This window comes from Thunnus albacares, chromosome 9, assembly GCF_914725855.1.
Source record: "Thunnus albacares chromosome 9, fThuAlb1.1, whole genome shotgun sequence".
Taxonomy (NCBI): domain Eukaryota; kingdom Metazoa; phylum Chordata; class Actinopteri; order Scombriformes; family Scombridae; genus Thunnus; species Thunnus albacares.
Window position 1 is genome coordinate 22,507,769 of NC_058114.1, and position 20,368 is coordinate 22,528,136.

Consider the following 20,368-nt stretch of genomic DNA (forward strand, 5'->3'; position numbering starts at 1 on the left):
ACTGTGGTTTTCAGTCTCATGTGCGTCTGAAGGAACAGATATATGTATTTTAATCAATAGAGCTTTCTACACAGACTTACATTGCCTTTGTTCTCACATTTTATGTGCACACTACAGTGGCGGTGTGTTGGGCTCTTCTCAAAACGATGGTGACTTACGCAATACTGTGCCTGAACTGAAGACTGAAACTGCTGCTGCTCTATTAATTGTTTCTTCCGCTGCGCAGGCTGTGCAGACATTGTGTACAGGATATCATTTTGAATGTATTTTTCCAGTGGACACATGATTAAAACAATTAAAAATATTTTTTTTAATGTGTGTCAGGATTCAATGGGACGAACTGTGAGAATAACATCGATGACTGCCCTGGTCATCAGTGTGCTAATGGTGGAACCTGTATGGATGGAGTCAACACCTACAACTGTCAGTGCCCTCCAGAGTGGACTGGTAAGAGAGCGTGTCTTAATGTGTGTGAATAGTAGTTTGTGTGTTAGTTTGTGACACTTGTGTGTGCTTTGTTTGCTTTGTTTCAACCCTGAAACAAAGCATTAAGAAAACAGCATTTGGACATGTGCTCTTAAGCATATTTGAACTGTATTACACTAAATCCAGTCTTTGTATGCCTTTTGTGTTCTAAAAAGTTGTGTTTTACAGAATATTTTATCATCTTTAACATTTTTAAAATGTCCACAGCAGATCATTTGTGTATTTATCTTTTCTATTTTCTAGAAATTCTAGCTATATCATTAAAAATGCTTCTCTATTTTGGAATTTCCCTCTCTCTGTGTATCTGTGAAAGCTGCCCTGTGGGTTTTTCTTGTAGACAAAGAAAAGTTATGTTTACATTCAGTATTACTCACCAAAACCCACTTTGTGTATCTTTGAGGTCTAACAAAAGTGTCAAATCCATTTCCTTCCTTATAAAACATTTGCTAAGCTGATTTTTCTTAAAAGTTGTAATCGTGTATTGTTTACATCAATGTTTACTAGCTTGCAGTATTCTTCCCTGCCTTTGATGGTGCATTGCTGCATTTCTTGGCATATCACCACCACCTGTAGAGCAGTGGAATAAACCCTTGGCAGGAACATGTGTCACGTCACCCGTACACATATGCATGAGACAAACAAAACGGGGGCCCACCCATACAAAAGGAAAAACGCTCCACAGAGTACCTCTTAAGCAGTGAGGAGAACTGAAATACTTGTGCTATGATCGGAGATGATATCTTGCATCCTTTCATGTTGTGTGTTGTGATGTAACACTTCCTTTTGTTTTCTCTCTTTATCCTACAGAGGCTCTTAGACCACACAAGGTGTGCCTCTGCTAATATGATTGTATGGCATATGCAAGCTTTCGGTTTACAAAGAAAACATGCATACATCAGCTTCTTTGGGCCTGTCTTGAGTTTATATAGCACTAATCCAACCAGGGAAGGCAACGCTAATGTGATGATGCAGCAGGATATTTAAAAATATTTGCTCTGGATAAATATTGTTTCATTAGACAGTACATTTGCATCTCAAAAGTAGATGGTAAGCATCTAAAATGTCTAATAAAAATTGATCATGAATGCAGATGGAGGATATTATTCTCTGGTTTTACAAATGTAAGCTTTTTTTTTTTTTTTTTAAGAATGAAATCACTTAATTGATACTTGGCCCTTTTGCAATATTTGTTATTTCTCTACTTGGAAGTCTGCAGCAGGTTTTTGTTCATATTAGGTATTTGAAACAATAACACGAGGAAAACCCCTTGCCCTTTGCATTGTAACAAGTTGGATAGAGTATTAACTTTCCTCCCTCCCTGCTTCTCCACAGGTCAACACTGTACAGAGGATGTGGACGAGTGTCGTCTGCAGCCAAACACGTGCCAGAATGGAGGGACCTGCAACAACCTTTTCGGCAGCTACGTCTGTGTGTGCGTCAATGGCTGGAGTGGACCCGACTGTTCTGAAAACATCGATGACTGTGCGACAGCTTCCTGCAGCCCCGGCTCCACATGCATTGACCGTGTTGCCTCTTTTATCTGTCTCTGCCCCCACGGAAAGACAGGTGGGCCAGTAGTGGAAAACCACACATGATATTTTTATACCAAAGCCAGAAATTCAGTCAGCTAATAACTGCAAATCAACATGCAATTTTGATAAAGGACAAAACAGAAATGCTGTGAGTCTCTGTTCCTGTTTGCAACTGAAAGAAGAGAAACAAAAAACAGCTGTTAAATACACAGAATAATAAATCAGCAGTGGTCTTACCATGAAAAGAGTATTGACAGACCAGAACTGATGTTTTTCTAAGCAGATGATTTCACTTTATTCATCATAGCTTTGACATCTTGTCGTCTACCCCTGAGGAAAAGGCGATGAATGTGATCCATGTCAGACAGTCAAATACACCATTTACACCACAGAATAGATTTGAACTTCCATTCTGCTGATAATTGACATATTCTAAGATTAGATTAAACCATATTTTCTTTATTTCATGAGAAAATTTGCATTGAGTTTGTTTTACTCTGAACTGGGCATAAACCTGTATTGGAGATTCTCTGGGGATGTTTTTGTCTCAGCACAGACAAGTTTTGTTTGCATCAAGAACTGGGATGTGCAAAAGGATGAAGACATTACTTTTCCTCTCTCAACACGGTGTTTCTTTCAGGTTTACTTTGCCATAGAGATGACGCCTGTATCAGCAACCCCTGTAGAGAGGGCTCTCAGTGTGACACCAACCCCATCAGTGGCATGTTCAACTGTAACTGTCCACCTGGATATGTAGGCAACACCTGCAACATCGACAGAGACGAATGCAGCATTGGTATGAAAGAAAGAGGAAGTTCTATACTCACACATAACTTTCAGCATTTATCTGTGCCATTCCTCTGTTCCACTATGGTTTCTCACCATGACCCTTTCCTCTTTATTCTCAGGTACCAACCCTTGCGAGCATGGCGGCCAATGTGTGAACACTGATGGTTCCTTCACCTGTAACTGTGTTAGGGGTTACTCTGGGCCACGCTGTGAACAAGACGTCAATGAGTGCGCTTCAAATCCCTGCCAAAATGATGGCACATGTCTGGATCGCATTGGGGACTACACTTGTATCTGCATGCCCGGTACACTTCTTGAGAAATTAAAAAAAAAATTTGCTGACATTGCCAGTATTTGTGAGTGTCAGTGTTTTACTGTCAGGAAAAAGTCATCCAAGTAGTGGATGATGATACATTATTTATAACTAGAAAGCGCTCAGAAAGGGCATAACTCCAGCAAAGCTGCACAATCCAAGTGTTTTATTAGAAAACAGTTATTTGCATCTGAATATGAAGATCCAGAGTGATAGACATTTATGTGCCACATAACCTCCTTGTTGAAGTTAATAACAGCCTACTAGGTTAAAATGAAATGCTTAGAAACTGCAAAAAAAAATTAGCTTACAGTAAAAACATAATCTTCTTAGCTGAGGTAACATTTAAGAGATGAAGAAATTATAAACCTTTTCTTTCCATTGATGCAGGATTTGAGGGGACACATTGTGAGATAGAGGTGAATGAATGTCTGAGCTCACCTTGCCTGAACCAGGGTAAATGTCTGGACCAGGTCAGCCGCTTTGTCTGCGAGTGCCCAGCAGGTTGGTACACATAAAGAAAAGTTTTGTGTATTTTTGTTATTGATCTCCATCCACTCACAGTGAAAATTAATCAGCTCATAAAATCCTACCTGTTTTAAAACTGTTCTTTAATTTATGGGTTTGTTACTGTTTCCAGGCTTCAGCGGTGAAATGTGCCAGATAGACATTGATGAGTGTTCGAGCACACCCTGTTTAAACGGGGCCAAGTGTATCGACCGACCCAACGGATACGACTGTGAATGTGCTGAAGGTAAAAGGGAATAACCCCCATGTCCTACTTGACCGAAAAAATAATCTAAAATAGATAAATGATACAAAAGCCACACAATGCAGAAGCCTTTGTTATTATTTTAAGAAAAAATGTCCTCCCAACAGGCTTCAGTGGTCTACTTTGTGAAGAAAACATCAATGACTGCAAGCCAGAGCCGTGCCACCACGGCGTCTGTAAGGATGGCATCGCCACCTACTCCTGTGAGTGCCACCCTGGATACACAGGCCTGATCTGTAACGCCCAGGTCCAGGAGTGCCACAGCAACCCTTGTCAGAACCGAGGACGCTGCATTGATCTGGTTAATGCCTACCAGTGTAACTGCCCACCGGGAACTTCAGGTTGGTACTCAAAGTCTGACAGGTGAAACTTCCACCAGACTGATGTAAGTGCTGTAGTGATGGATGTACTATGCAGTCATCAGAACAGGAAATGTACTTGATCATCAGTTTGTCTCATCTGTCTCATCTTTTTCCTCGTCTCTATTCTCTTCCAAAATTGTTTGTGCAGCCATTTCTTTTGTGGAATTTAAACAAAACTCATCCCACACAGACCTTTGTTGAACTAAACACGAAACATTGTGTCACAAAGTCATAAATAAACGAACTAAATATTTGAAAGAATTTACAAATAATCACCAGCTGCCAGATACTACTAGTAGCCAAGCTCAATCCTGAGAGTTTTCCTGCAATTGATTCTTGTAGCCCTTGAAAGTTAATTGTTGAGAGAATAACTAGATTCGTAAAGACCCTCATCCCCCACATCGCAAGCTTCCTATGTAGCTTTCGATGTATTCAGGGCATTCTACGAGAGTGTGTGTGCATGTGTGTGTGTGCGTGCGCGTGTAGCAGTCACAAGTCCGGGTCGAGCAGTGCTGCCTCCCGTTGTTCTGTGGATTAGTAAATTCAGTTCAGTACTTGGTACCACCCTGACGCCTGGTACTGGTATCTGTACTGTACTCACTTTACCAAAACTGGTGTCAGGTCACTCGGTCAGGTCTCACTTTCAGGTTTCATGCCTCCACTTCCTCTCCCCTGATAGGCCTCGTTCTTTCTGTCTGGTTTTCTCTTTGTCTCTCTCTCTTTCTGTTTCCCTTCCTTTTCCTCTCTCCCACTTCAACAATTGTGCCTCTAATGTTAACTATCTCTTCAGTTTTGAAACTTTATGTCATACTCGAGTTGTGGTAGGCCTCCTCTGTATTAACAGCTCTGTCTCTGTTTTTATTCATATTTTCTCACTTCTTGCCAACAATGCCTTTTATGGACTCTGACTCCCCCTGGAGGTAAATTAGTTAACTATCATATTTTCTAACAGCAACCCTAATGCAACTCCATCTATCCAGTGCATCCAAAAGGGATTTTAGAAGGTGTCTCTCATGTGCTGCTTTTAAATCTCAGCAAACATTATACAGTCAGATAAAATGATGTTGTACACAGCCTGACCCGTCTCGCTCTGTCTGAGGTTGTCTTTGTATTTTTTTCTCCTCAGGAGTGAACTGTGAGATCAATGAAGATGACTGTGCTAGCAACCCCTGCGAGTATGGAGAGTGCCAGGATGGCATTAATGAGTACAAGTGTGTGTGCGCCCCAGGATACACAGGTATGCTTTGCTATGCACACCAGTAAACTCAGTTTGATAACAGTGTAATGTTTCAGAAATGATACAGGGTGATAATAACTGAACATTTATTGCTCTGTAACTGCTGAGGATTTGGATGCTGTCAGTAAAATCAACACAGTGATCATGAATGTACGTTTGATACAAGGATTTCTCTCTAAATCATTCTCTAATAGGAATTAAATGTGAAGTGGAAATCAATGAGTGTAACTCAAACCCATGTATGAGTGGGGGAACCTGCGAGGACAAGATCAATGGGTTCCACTGCCAGTGCCCACCCAACACCCACGGCCCTCTGTGCCTCTCCGGGACCGACCACTGTGCACATCAGCCTTGTGTGCACGGAGAATGTATTGAACAGCAACATGGGTACGATGCCTTAAACTGCCACTCTGAGTTCTATCTGATCTTATCTAATACAGTCCTTGAAAATAAGCTAATGTACACCGCTTGTATAATACTTGTTCTTTTAGATCTTTAAGGTAAAGTAACAATTGGCCAACAGCAAAATCACTTTCCCTCCATTAATTTATTCTAACAGTGTTTCCCTTTACTTTATTCAGTACAATAACTTGTATATAATAATATAATAATCCTAGTAATAGCCATTCTTTAGCTGCAGTAACTGATGCTGGACTTCGCCCAAGTACGACCTGCTGTTATTATTACTATGAGGTTTCTTTCACATTTCACATTTTAAACTCATGCTTGTCTTTGTGTAAAGATACCGTTGTGAGTGTCAAGCTGGCTGGGTAGGACAACATTGTGAGCAGGAAAAGGATGAGTGCCAGCCCAGTCCATGCCAAAACGGTGGCACCTGTGTGGACCGACATAACGGCTACACCTGTCAGTGCCAACCAGGATTCAGAGGTAACGATATTGATGATATTTCAACATAGTGTTTTTGAAATATATGACTTAGCAATCAATTGAGGCAGGACCCCATATTAAAGAGAAGTATCTACATCAATCCTCTGATTAGGTGTGAACTGTGAGAAGAACATAGATGAATGTGCATCCGGTCCCTGTCTGAACCAGGGCACTTGTATTGACGGAGTCAACAGTTACACTTGCCAGTGTAGTCCACCATTCACAGGTTAGTGATGTCGTATTTCCACTATATCAACATCCACTTAATAGCATGCAGTAGCAGTTTATGCAGCATCATTTGAATATCATTTTAGTGAAGATTTTGCTTCACATGTTCTTATTGTTTTATTGGAGCTGAAACTAATTTAGCCGATGGACAGAAAATACATTGCCAAGTATCGTGATGGTTTGGTTTCAGCTCCTCAGATGTGAACATTTTCTGTTTTTCTTTGTCATATATGATACTAACTTGGATAAAACAAGAAATTTAAAGATGCCAACTTGGGCTCTGGGGAATTTAAACAATTTTCACTGTTTTCTTACATAGATAAAAAGACTAGAAAAGACAAGAAACATGAATAATTGGCAGATTTATTATGAAAATATTTTTTATTTTTATCATTAAAAATGCATGCAATGTCTAAATAGGTAAACACTGTGAGGAGGAGCTGGTTCCCTGTGCCTCTCATCCATGTGAGAGGGGAGGAGTGTGTCGTCCCACTGCGGACTACACCTCTTACACCTGTCGCTGTCCCGCAGGGTGGCAAGGTATGTGTGTCTATCTGCAAGATGCTGAATTCTACTGTGTCTATCTGATTGAGTTTGTTGAACGTGAGAGACTGAAAGCACCTGAAAGCAAAATCACATCTAACATTACATCTAACAAATTGCTATGTGACATTAATATTACTTTGTTCACGCAGGTCCACGCTGCAGTGAGGATGTGAATGAATGCAAAAAGAATCCTTGCAAAAATGGTGGTCGTTGCATGAACAGCCCAGGCAGTTACACGTGTAAATGTCAACTCGGATTCAGCGGACACAACTGTCAGACAGACATTGACGACTGCTCACCAAGTGAGTTTCACTTTGAGAAAATCAGTCTCCTTTTTAGTGGCTGTACACACTACAGGGAACCTGCACTTTTGCATCAATGACAGTTTTATTCTTTGAGACCGGAGATATCCAATAACCCCCAGTAGAAAGTAGGATAGAAAGTCCCCTGAGTTATTTAGTTACACATGTGTATAAGCCTGTACACAATATATAAGTCTCTCTCAGACAAACAGACAACTTGTTAAAACAAGGGCCACTGCCTCCACAGAATTTTTAACTCCCTGAATTTCAGTCCAAGTTTATTTATGATTTGCATTAATTGTATACTAGATTATTGCTATTGAGATTTTTTTTTTTAAAAAAAACATGCAAACCCTTTCCTCACTCTCTCCTCTTCACTCTGCAGATCCATGCCTGAATGGAGGTTCCTGTGTGGACGATGTTGGGAGTTTCTCCTGTGACTGCCGCCCAGGTTTTGAAGGGGATCGCTGTGAGACAGAGGTAGATGAGTGCGCCAGCCAGCCCTGCCGGAACGGTGCTGTCTGCCGGGACTATGTCAACAGCTTTGTGTGCGAGTGCCGACCAGGTTTTGATGGAATCCTGTGTGACCACAACATCCAAGAATGCACTGAGAGGTGGGCTCTTCAGTTAATGCATGGTCCATTAAAACTGCATTTTATTAAAACGCAATTAATTCTTTCTAGATGATTTCTTTGTCCTGCAGCGACCTGAGCAGATGTAATGATAACTTTACAGGTTACCTAAAATGCCGAATTTGAACAGGAAGCGACATGTGTACCTCATTAAGGTGTACAACATTTGGTGTTTTCTCCTTTTTTTGTTGATTGTATACTTTTTTGGTCCTGCCTTTTCAAGCGCATCTTAAAAATATGTGTCGATATTTCAGCACTCCAGACAGAAACATATTTTCATTCATCACTTCTCTTTTTGTCCTTGCCTTTCCAGCTCCTGCCTGAATAATGGGACTTGCATTGATGACATCAACACCTTTTCGTGTCGTTGCCGTCCTGGTTTTTACGGGACATTCTGCGAGTTTGAGCAGAATGAGTGTGACTCTCAGCCCTGTAAGAATGGAGGCACCTGCACTGACGGCCTGGGTACCTACCGCTGTACCTGCCCCATGGCATACAATGGACAGAACTGCCAGGTAACGTGTCTTGTGTCTGAGCTGTGTTGTATATGTTTTTAGCAAATAGAGGTGAGAGAATATTTAATATTTGCTAACATTTACACCTACTAAATTAAAAGAAATGATCCTCACTCATAATCCTGTGTTCTCATATATTGAAGAGGGCTTGAAAAGGCAGTTGGTTAGGTCAGCTGTGCCCAACTAAAATATGTAAAAAAATGAAGGTGGCTGGATGCAGAGTCTCTCTGTCTGAACAGCCTTCACAGCCAACCCTAAATCTTCTTTCTTCTCCTTTCTTTTGTATGCAGAACTATGTGAACCTGTGCAGCCAAGTGCGCTGTCACAATGGCGGCACGTGCGCTCAGACAGTGACCTCCTGGACCTGTCACTGTCCAATGGGAAAGACAGGACTTTACTGTGACGTTCCTAGCGTGTCCTGCCAGGACTTTGCTGCCACCAAGGGTGAGGAACTACTTGCTGTTGTCTCACAAACCAACAACACGTTGTTCATAAATAAGAGCAGACATCATCACATATACAGTAATGATGTATTTCTGTTTGACGAAGTTAAAGTCAACACAAGAGAAACGTTGCATTGTAGCTAAAAAAAATTTCCATTTAAATGTGGTTCCCTGTAGTCTGATAAAAAATCATTTGTTGGTTTCTTTCATACAGTTTCATTAGACAAAAATTTAAAATATGTTGTAATCGTATAAGTTATATTCTTTATTCACCATATGCGACTCCTTTTCCAATTTACTGTAGGTGTGGAAGTGGAGAACGTGTGTAAGAACGCTGGGCGGTGTATGAATGTGGACAATTCCCACAAGTGTCAGTGTCAGCCAGGGTACATGGGCGACTACTGTGAAGAGATGGTGGATGAGTGCCAGTCAAACCCGTGTCGCAATGGAGCTACGTGCAAGGACTATCAGGGCACGTACGAGTGTATAGTAAGTACATTTTCAGCTCTGTGTAGGTACAAGGGGTGCAGGTTTGAAAGTTTTCATGTTTTTGTGTTTCTGGTTAATAACTGAATAAAATGTTTGCAGCAAGATTTCTAAAACACACAATGAGCTAACATCTGTCCTTTGTTTCACTGCTCCAGTGTAAGCCAGGCTACCAGGGTGTGAACTGCGAGTATGATGTTGATGAATGCCACTCTAAGCCTTGCCTCCATGGAGGAACCTGTATAAACCTCATCAACCGCTTCAGCTGTGCCTGTCCACCTGGGACACATGGTAAGTCCGCACACACTAGGTTGTAATGTCATGGAGGATTAAGAAAAATAAATGCTCGAGCATTTATAAAGTGGCTTTGAACTTAAAAGTATGGAAGAAAAAATGCTCCCATGAATTGAAGATGGATCTTCTGTCCATTTCATTTAAGTACACGGAGTGATATCTGTCCACTCTCTACTGTGTAGGGCCTCAGTGTGAAGTGAACGTGGATGACTGTGCCCCCAAGCCTGGTTCTTGGGAGCCCCGCTGTCTGAATGGAGGACAGTGTGTGGACGGTGTGGGCCGTTACACGTGCTCCTGCCCTCCAGGATTCGTTGGAGAACACTGTGAGGGGGATCTCAATGAATGCCTTTCTCATCCCTGCAATCCCCAAGGCAGCCTCGACTGTGTGCAGCTGGTCAATGATTACCAATGTCGCTGTCGCCTCGGATACACGGGTACAGAGCATTGGTGTCCTAGTGTTGTAATACTTTTCTAGATAAAATTACAAAGTGCTTTACAAAAAAAAACAGTCTACATTGATGCAGTGTGTCAGTAATGTTGATGTAAATAAGCCCGCAAAGTACTGCAGTTGTTCATTTCTTTGTCTTTGCCCTCACCTTGTTTCTCCAGGTCGTCATTGTGAGTCCATGGTGGATCTGTGTCTGTCGAAGCCGTGTCATCACGGTGGTGTCTGCTCTATGAACATGAGCTCAGTCCATGGCTACACCTGCTCCTGTGTTCCTGTAAGTTTCTTAATGACAAAACAGTCATTTTGGCCAGGCTGACAGAGATTGTTTTACAATTTATCAACCCAAAAACCAACCAGTGCTAGTGAAGTTCCTCTATTTTTCAAATATGTTATTAATAGTCTGTAACCTACCAGACATCCCCCCAGACTCGACTATCAAACAGTGAATGTTAACTTTGGATAATGAGGAACACAGGTTACTGTGAACTAACCAACTAAATACACAACTAAATACAACATTTTAAGTGTGTTTCTGATGCTTAACTATCACCTCAATCATAATCAAGCTTTTCTATTAATCTGTCTGTTCTCAGTAGATCAGTTATTATGTTCATATAAACATACTGAGTGACTCCAGAGGATTATAGAAAAGGATCAGTGGCTGAAATTGCTACATCAGTGTTTTCCTTCCTTTTGCTCTCTTACTGAAACTTCAACCTTTTCACACTAAATGCTTGTTTTTCTCTCCACTAACCTCTTGCTCCCTCTCTTATTCTCATGCTTGCTTCAGAGGGCCACACCATGGCTCAGGTATGGTAAACAAGCAGCAGATTTGAAGGAGAACCTAGATGTACATTAGTTATAGTTGGTTGTTTTATTAAACGTCAACTGCAAGACTTTATTAGCACTTTCCAAATGTGAATACAAGCCTTACTTGTAAAATGATTATCTCACTATCACACTTCAACAACATGTTACGTTTTTTAGGGCTACACTGGGTTCAACTGTGGTGAAATAGAAGGCTACAGCTGTGCTAAGCTACGTTGCCAGAATGGTGGGCGCTGTGTGGAGTCACCAGTTGGCCACCTGTACTGCCAGTGCCAGTCAGGCTTCAGTGGGGCACACTGCGAGAATGAGCAGAGGTGTCCATTTCTCTGCCAAAACGGAGGAACCTGTGTCAAAGACTCATCCAACTCATTCCAGTACACCTGCCGCTGCCCCACGCACTTCTCTGGACGATACTGTGAGAAGAAATCACAAGTCACCCCATCCTGCCCCTATGAGCAGTGTAAGCCTCATATAGGGGATAAAGTGTGTGACGCTCAGTGTAACAACTATGAATGTGAGTGGGATGGAGGAGACTGCTCGCTCAACTGGCAGCAGCCTTGGGTTAACTGCTCCGCCAGCATTCCCTGCTGGAATCTCTTTAAAAATGGACGTTGTGATAAAGAGTGCGACAACCCCGGTTGCCTCTTTGACAGCTTTGAGTGCCAGGACACCCCACCTACCTCCTGCAAGTATGTAACCCTCCTCTTGTATTTTTCATTAACCGTGTTTCCATTAGCCTATTTTTATGCACATTTCGAAGTGTTGCGTTACAAAAGCTTAATGGAAACACCAAAATGCGTTTTTACGCTCACTTGAGGTGGATTTTGGAAATGTGGAAAAAGAGTTTATGCGCAAAATGGGTAATGGAAACGCATTTGTCGAATAAATAATGGCGTAGCAAACATATAACTCACATGACTGATTAGCTGTTTCCGCTCTCGGCATCTTCCGGCATCTGCAGATAGCATGAAGCATTGCCAATACTAGCTGACATGAAAGAACAATTACAACTTGCCATCGTAAAACAAATTCTGAAGACGGTCCTCTATTTTTCTCTTGTCAAGGCAATGTAACTATTTGTTTTGTTTCTAGTCGGCAAACTCTACTTCTTCTACTCTGTTTATTGGCAGATTATTTAAGCATATACTGCCATCTTCTGACAAAACTACACATTGTGTAGCCTGGTTTATTCGCTTCACACCACTTGATGGAAAAGCACCTAATTCGCATTTTTCTTTTTGCAACATTTTAAAAGTTCACTTAAAATTCTCTCGCGAATCTGATGGAAACACGGCTATTGTTGTTGCAGTAAAATTATTAAGACCAAATTATTTTAAAGCCAGATCACAAAACACCCATCCTCCCTGTCCTATCTATCTTCAGGTATGACAAGTACTGCACAGACCACTACAGTAATGGTATCTGTGACCAGAGCTGCCACACGGAGGCCTGCGGCTGGGACGGCCTGGACTGCTCAGGTGACACTCCATCCAAAGTGATAGATGGCACTCTGGTTATCGTGGTGCGGCTGCAGCCTAAGGAGCTGATTGGTGACATGAAGGGTTTCTTACGCTCTCTGGGAGCCCTGCTACACACCAACTTGCAGGTGAAGCTGGATGAAAATAAGAAGCCTATGGTGTACCCGTACTATGGGGAGGAGGAGCAGGGACAACACAAACTGAAGAGCAGGATCAAGCGGGAGCTGGACAAGGAGGTTATTGGGTAAGAATAGTTGATGGTGGGATTCCTACATACTCTCTCTGCTTTTTAGCTCTCATATATTACTCAGTAACTTGAAACTCATCACCAGTTAACTGTGCTTCATGAACTGTTTTTGTATTTTCATGTTTGTCTGTGCAGGTCTGTGGTGTACCTTGAAATTGACAACCGTGAATGTTCCCAGAGCTCTGAGTCTTGTTTCTCCAACACTAATGAGGCTGCGTCCTTCATCGCAGCAGCACATATCAAGGCTGACCTGCCTTACCCTCTTGTGTCTGTTACGAGTAAGTAGACTCGTTAATCAGCAGTCAGTTGACTTCAACTGGATTATTTTCAGGTAAAAACATAAATCAAGACAAAACACCTCTTATTCATGCTTGTCTCCCACAGGTGACCCGACGACTCCACCGGTTGGAATTCCACCGTTGTTTTACCTGGTGGGAGTGGCGGTGGTAATCATCCTGCTTATTCTGGTGTTGGGAATGCTAGCAGCCAAGAGGAAGCATAAACATGGTGTCCTGTGGCTGCCTGATGGCTTCTTGGCCAGTAAAAATGACAAGAGGAGAGAGCCTGTTGGACAAGATGACTTTGACATGAAGTGAGTGGATATATGATAATAATTACTGAGGGATAATTCATGTCATAGTAAAATGCAGCAAAGAGTTTCTCAAATTAGCCAGGGGATATGTGGGCAATGAAAATATACAAATATCCCTCCTACTGTTAAGAAGCCGTCGTAGAAGATACTGTTCGTTAAACAGCTGCTTCAGTCGAGCAGCTTAGTAGCATCTGTAGAAGATTGTGGTTGTGCTGACCAGCTTCCACTGATCAACAGGAATGACAAACATCCGTTGTGTGATGACTCCTTGGATAAATAAAAGTAAAAGAAAACGTTTTTTTCTCACACCAGGAATTTCAAGACACAGGATGGAGCCATGATTGATGGAGGTCAGAGGTGGCTGGAGGACGAGGTTCCATCCAAGAAACCAAGAGTAAGTAAATTAAGAAGATTAAGAAGAGAAGATGGAGCAGATGGATTGGAGTTGATTAAAATTAAATTGATTAAACACTTAAGAAATGTTCAGAACATGAGGAAATGCGTTTGGTTGTTGTGTATATTGTAAGTTCATGTTGCCTTTTATAGACTGAAGACAAACCCTTGCTGCCCATCGCTATGGATGGAGGTGTCGACCGAAGGGAGTGGACCCTGCAGCATCGCAAAGCTGCTGACATCAGTCTCACTCCCCCGCAGGCCGACCTCGACACTGACTGTCTGGATGTTAACGTCAAGGGACCTGGTGAGAAAACGTCTTGCTTTGTTTTTGTATTGAACCAAGAGCTCATCATTTTCCTTAATTTCTCTAATAAGAAATTTCTCCTCTCGCAGACGGCTTCACCCCACTGATGTTGGCATCACTGCGTAACGGCGGAGGCCCAGACTGCAGCTTGCATGGAGAAGAGGAGGAGGAGAGTGGAGGAGATGAACCAGGACCTAGTGTCATCTCAGACCTGATCGCTCAGGGTGCCTCACTGATGGCTCAGACTGACCGCACAGGAGAAACAGCGCTCCACCTGGCTGCCCGCTATGCCAGGGCTGATGCTGCTAAGAGGTTGCTGGACGCTGGAGCTGATCCCAACGCTCATGACAACATGGGTAGAACTCCCCTGCATGCTGCTGTGGCAGCTGATGCACAGGGAGTCTTCCAGGTGAGACAACTGTATGATCAGAAGCAGATATAAACTGAAGTGTAACTTGAAATTGTCAGCCAAAACATCAACATCACTTACACTGTCCAATTTACTAATTTTAACTGAACAATTTTAAATCAGAGGAGCTCAATAACTCTGAAATTTGCATTTGCTTACATGTATTCTTCATCATATCTCATGTGTCTGTGTCTCTCCCAGATTCTGATCCGTAATCGTGCAACAGAACTGGATGCCCGTATGAATGATGGCACCACCCCACTGATCCTGGCAGCCAGGCTAGCTGTGGAGGGCATGGTGGAAGAGCTGATCCACTGCCATGCTGACATCAATGCTGTAGACGACCACGGTCAGGAAACCACATTTCTCTCATTTATTGCCTGTGTTGAACATTTTATTATCATATTAGATGTCTGGTGGATGAATTACAGCAGAAGTAAATCTAATTCTCACTTTAGTCCTTTAAGATTTGATTATATAGTGACAATTTAGGCTTGAAGAGCTCTAAATCATAGCAGAAAAGTAGTTATGAATGGAATGTAATTCAAAAAATGGCCACTAAATGTATTACATTAAACCTAATTCTGGTTAACATGCTTTTTTTTTGTCTTTTTTGATTATCCTACCATTCTAGGCAAATCCGCTCTACACTGGGCAGCAGCAGTTAATAATGTGGAGGCAACTCTTGTACTTTTGAAGAATGGAGCCAATCGTGACATGCAAGACAATAAGGTGTGTTTATCTGTTTCCACTTTAATCATTTCCAATTCTTTCTTTTTTTTTGCTAATTATGAATATAAGTGGTGTAATGGTAATAAAAATGAAAGATAAAGACCAATTAAAGACATCTTGTTTGGAAATGTGACACTCCACCCAACACATTTGCAACCCAAAGCTAACTCAACTATTATTTTAGGCTTAAATAGTGACTATAAAAAGTTTATAGTCTGTGTGAAACACTAAATAGTTTTCCTGTGTGTTCATATTGAATTTGTATTTTATGACGTTATGTATCACACAGAGTAACATTTCTGTCATTTGCTGTTTTCTACAGGAGGAGACCCCACTGTTTCTTGCAGCCAGAGAAGGCAGCTTTGAGGCGGCTCAGGTACTCCTGGACCACTACTCCAATCGTGACATCACTGATCACCTGGATCGGCTGCCTAGAGATACCGCTCAAGAGCGTATGCATCATGACATAGTCCGCCTGCTGGACCAGTACAATTTGGTTCACAGTCCACACAACGGGGCTAATCCCATGGGTGGAGGAGGAAACTCCGTTATGTGCGGGGCCAATGGAGCGGGCTTCATTGGCATGCGTCCCGGGCCACAGGGGAAGAAGAGCAGGAGGGGTGGAGGCGGGGCGAAGGTGGGAGGTGTTGGCGGTGGAGCAAAGGAGCTGAAAGACATGAAGGCGAAGCGAAGAAAGAAGCCTGCTGGAGGAGACGCGCCAGGTGTGGATGGTGGAGTGGGGGGAGGAAGTGGAGGAGGTACAGGAGGAGGGAGCGCAAATGGCGTCAAGGCGGCAGGAGGACTTCCAGAGAGCTCTGTCACCATGTCACCTGTTGACTCGCTGGAATCACCACACTCATACACAGGCGATGTGTCCGGCGCCGTCTCCACCACGGCAAACTCCCCTCCCCTCCTGAGCAGCCCGACCTCCAGACCGATGCTGCCTCCCGTCAGCCACATGCTGGGACAGCAGCAGAGCTGGGTGGGCATGACCAAGCACGGCTACAGCGGCCACATGTTTGGCCTCGTCCCGCACCAGATGGGGGGCTCCCACACCAGCATGGGCCAGCACCACAGCCAGGGCCCAATGCTGACCCCCATGAATGTCACCATGAGCAGGGAGCAGCTGCCTCCCATCGTCACGTTCCAGATGATGGCGCCAGGAGGAGGCCAAGCTATGCTGAAGCAGCCTCAGCCTCGGCAGGTACAGGTCACACAGTCCCAGGGACAGAACCAGAATCAGGCTCGCTCCCAGCAGGGGCCAGGCCACCACCACTGCCCCCAGGGTATGATGTACCAGATCCCCGAGCAGATGAGCATGGGGCACGGGCTCTCCCACACCCTGCAGCACCCCCACACCGTCAGCCACGGAGGGATCGACAACCAGTCTCGGCCGCTGCCCTCCTATCCGCCCATGCAGAGCCCTGTGGATAAGTACCCCACACCGCCCTCCCAGCACAGTTACACCACCGCCGGCTCAGAGGGCACCACCCCCGGCCACTCTGCCCACCCACCCAGCGAGCATCCGTATCTCACCCCTTCACCTGAATCCCCAGACCCCTGGTCGTCCTCTTCACCGCACTCCAACTCGGACTGGTCTGACGTAACCACCAGCCCCACCCCTCTGGGTAACCCCCACCACGCACTGCCGTCGTCACACCACACACACATTCCAGAGCAGGTGCAGCTGCAGCCGCAGTCGCAACAGATGCAGCAGGCCTCTCAACAGCCTCAGCTCGGAAACATGCAGGTGTTTGCGTAGGCCAGCCGGAGGAAAGCATAAACAGACTGACTTTGGGGTTCTGTGTAGTTAAACTCTGACACATAGTAACTCGTAAGATGCTTTTCTCACTTCTCTTGTTAATCATTTGTTCTTCATTATAGTAATCGCACCTCCCCTTTTTATGTTTTCTTTTCCTCTTTGCACTTAAGAAAATATAGTTTCTAAGACGTCATTGAGTATTTTCAGCTAGAAATCAAATGTTCTCAATACCAAAAAGCGTGGCGTCAGCTGTCTGTCACGAGCTAAAATCATTTTTTCCATGTAGTTCCTTCGATCCCAGCCAAGCTACTCTGCTCTCTGTTGGCCAAGTCAAGAGTCCTGTTTTCGGTCTTTGGCACCCAAACACAAACTTTTTATTGAAGGGGTCATCAAGGAACTGCCAACCAGATGGCGGTCGGCTGGTATCGCATCAGAAAAAGACTGTTGAGATGGACACTGAGACAGGACCGAAGACGTTCTGCATTGACATTGTTGGAGGACGTTGTTATTTCTTTCTGCTATTTGCTATCCTTATGTTGTTTAATGTGATAAGCCTGCCAATACTAACTTTTCGTTGAAACCACTCACTCTAGTTGTTTTGATAAGACTGGTCACATTCAGTTAATGCTTTTATTCTAAAGCAGAAAACTACCTAGTTGTTACCCTATTGTTTTTTTTTTTATTCATGCAAAAGGAGGATTTTTATAAAAGACTGTAACATGATTAGAAAAATTACAGATTAGAAAGAAATTCACTCAGAGAATCTTGTTACTATGTGGTTCTTCACTTCATGTAACTTAAATGTATTTTAGTACATTGATTACAGTTGATACATTAGTGTTTCCCATCAGTAGAGAAGGTTCTTTAAATGCCGTTGTTACTTGCCGGGCTGTAAATACAGTCAGAAACCAATGTATTACCCATATTTTAAAGGCAGTTAAGTGTCAAAGAAATACAGAGTTGATCTGAAATCAGATTTCATGTCGTGTCTCTAATGATACGTCGTCACAGATGGTGCCACTATACTTCATGTGTTGTTGAGGGATTCATTCAGAAGCTTGACAAACTTTATGCAAAAAAAACATACATTAGTTTTGTCACACTCATTGTTACCGTTGTGTCACCAGGTTTAGTATGTTGAAATGTACATAGACTTACAGCACACTCTTGCTTGTAATTTACTTGGCAAAGACGTGTTTCTGTTTTTTTTATATGAATACTGTTCGCACTTCTTGAATGATTCTGAATGTTACTGAGGTGCATGTTTTTGTTCCCTTTAAACTGCCTCTTTTTTTTTTTAAATGTTTTCTCTTCCAAAATCATATAACCAGTTTTGCCTTTTTGCTTAACTACAATCAGTGTATCTGTGCACCTTTTTTAATTGCCATGGTTCATAAACCAAGTCTGGAGGTGAGTAAGGTTTAATAAAAGTATTTTTTTGTTTTTTTTAGTCTTCCCTGTTAAAGTTGATGTTGAGCATTGCTTTGTGTGACTGCTCTGTAAACACAGACAATCATTCACTGTTTTACTTTTAAAACTTAAAAAAAGGAGCATCGATGTCTTTAAGACCAAATTATTCTTTTTTTTCAGCCAAAAATGTATGTCCAAATTTCTGTCGATTGTTCTTGTGATCTATAAAAGACTTAAGTCAGACATACAGCACACACATCTTATACCAAGAAATGTTGTTTTGTTTAGAATTACTACTGTAAGTGTGTGAACAAGCCAAATTGTTGATGTTTGATAAATATTCCCAGTACCTGATACTTCAGGGCCTTATTCTCTGTACTGATGATCGGTGTCCCTGCAGTTTCACAAAACACATGTTCTGTACGCTGACGTGTCAGTCACCATGGAACTTTTTTTTTTTTTTTAATCATGAATTGAGCATGTCAGTTTCCGCACATACAGTAGACAATGCTGTGTGTCTATGTTCTGTATATAAAATGTTGTACTTTCCTCTGTTAACCAAATAGCCTATAATATTCATGCCATATGAAGTAGTTGTCACCATGTTTGTATAAGGTAGAAGAACTAAAACTGATGATAAGTTTTCCGTTGGAAAAGAAAAAAAACATGATCAACCAAATGTGCTTACTTAAATAAAGCCCAGATCTTCATAGATTTGTGCATTTATGTCTTTTTTTTAATGTAAGTCAGTTCATGTGCTGGATTATAAACAGAGTCTGTTGCTTCAGTCAGACATACAGGATCAGACATGGATTTTATTGAAAGTATAATAATTCCTTCAATAAATCTTATTGTGCCATTGTGTACTGGAAAAGTATCTGCAGCTCTACTGGAAAAACGACACCAGTATTGAACTAATTATGATTTGCTTTTTCAGGGCTTTGGATTTACCCAAAACATATGTGTAATATAACTTTTTTCCTCCATTGTACATAGGCCATAGACCTACAGTATATATTATTTATAGACTATATAAAATATAAACAATACAGTTGTGCTCATAAGTTCACATTCCCTGGCTGAATTTATAAGATGTGGACCATTCATACTGTTTATGGTTGTGACCGTTAAGTTCAATTTTGGTCTCATTAATCCTAATGACTTTGTTCCAGAAGTTTTGAGGCTTGTGCTGTTTGGCATATTGTAAACGGGCTGTTTTGTGTTGCTGGCGCGGTCACAGCTTTTTCTGGCAACTGGACCTTGCAACCGATTTTTGTTCCTTTAGTGTACATCTTGAAACAGCCACACCACGTTTTTGCATAGAAGCCTGTATTTCAGCTGAAGTTGCATGTGGGTTTTTCCTGTAGCTGAAATCTTTGTTGGTTTACCTGACCGTTGTTTGGTATCAGCAGAATCCCTAATTTTCCACTTCTTTATCAGAGCTTGAACACTACTGATTGACATTTTCATATCTTTGGATATCTTTTTATATCCTTTTCCTGATTTAAAAGTTCATCTACCTTTTCTCGCAGGTCCTTTGACAGTTATTTTTCTTTCCTCATGGCTCAGTATCCAGTAAAGTCAGAGCAGCGCTGGACTAAATGTGCAGGGTCTCTCAAGAGCTGAGAAACTCACTGACTATTTATATACAGACACTAATTACAATCAAACAAGTCACAGATGTGGAAACTTACCCTTCACAGCCATTTAAACCTGTGTGTGTCAACTTTTTTGTATATTATCAGGCCAAACATTCAAGGGTATGTAAACTTTTGATCAGGGTCATTTGGGTGATTTCAGTCCATCATTATGATTTAAAAAGGGCAAACACAAATATGTGAAAATAAATGGCTTCACTTGACCACTATCCCTAAATAAAAGAAAAGTTTTCAGCATGATCAGTCATATTTTCCAAAATATGGCCAATATTTCACAAA

General features: G+C 42.2%; 1 protein-coding gene across 1 annotated transcript in view; it reads left to right on the plus strand.

The window, feature by feature from the left end:
* The window catches only part of notch2 (notch receptor 2), a 44,347-nt gene extending 25,202 nt beyond the window's left edge, over nt 1-19,145 (plus strand). The window contains 31 exon segments of the mRNA XM_044360615.1: nt 325-447; nt 1,819-2,052; nt 2,659-2,814; nt 2,927-3,112; nt 3,511-3,624; nt 3,761-3,874; nt 4,000-4,233; nt 5,381-5,491; nt 5,686-5,878; nt 6,234-6,379; nt 6,492-6,605; nt 7,028-7,147; nt 7,303-7,455; nt 7,841-8,069; nt 8,401-8,602; nt 8,893-9,046; nt 9,350-9,534; nt 9,690-9,822; nt 10,008-10,259; nt 10,435-10,547; nt 11,261-11,790; nt 12,485-12,823; nt 12,962-13,104; nt 13,211-13,418; nt 13,731-13,812; nt 13,965-14,118; nt 14,208-14,527; nt 14,729-14,876; nt 15,162-15,259; nt 15,582-16,892; nt 16,894-19,145. Coding sequence (XP_044216550.1) covers nt 325-447; nt 1,819-2,052; nt 2,659-2,814; nt 2,927-3,112; nt 3,511-3,624; nt 3,761-3,874; nt 4,000-4,233; nt 5,381-5,491; nt 5,686-5,878; nt 6,234-6,379; nt 6,492-6,605; nt 7,028-7,147; nt 7,303-7,455; nt 7,841-8,069; nt 8,401-8,602; nt 8,893-9,046; nt 9,350-9,534; nt 9,690-9,822; nt 10,008-10,259; nt 10,435-10,547; nt 11,261-11,790; nt 12,485-12,823; nt 12,962-13,104; nt 13,211-13,418; nt 13,731-13,812; nt 13,965-14,118; nt 14,208-14,527; nt 14,729-14,876; nt 15,162-15,259; nt 15,582-16,892; nt 16,894-17,073 — 6,779 coding nt within the window. The 3' untranslated portion in view covers nt 17,074-19,145.
* Nucleotides 19,146-20,368: the final 1,223 nt, after the last annotated feature.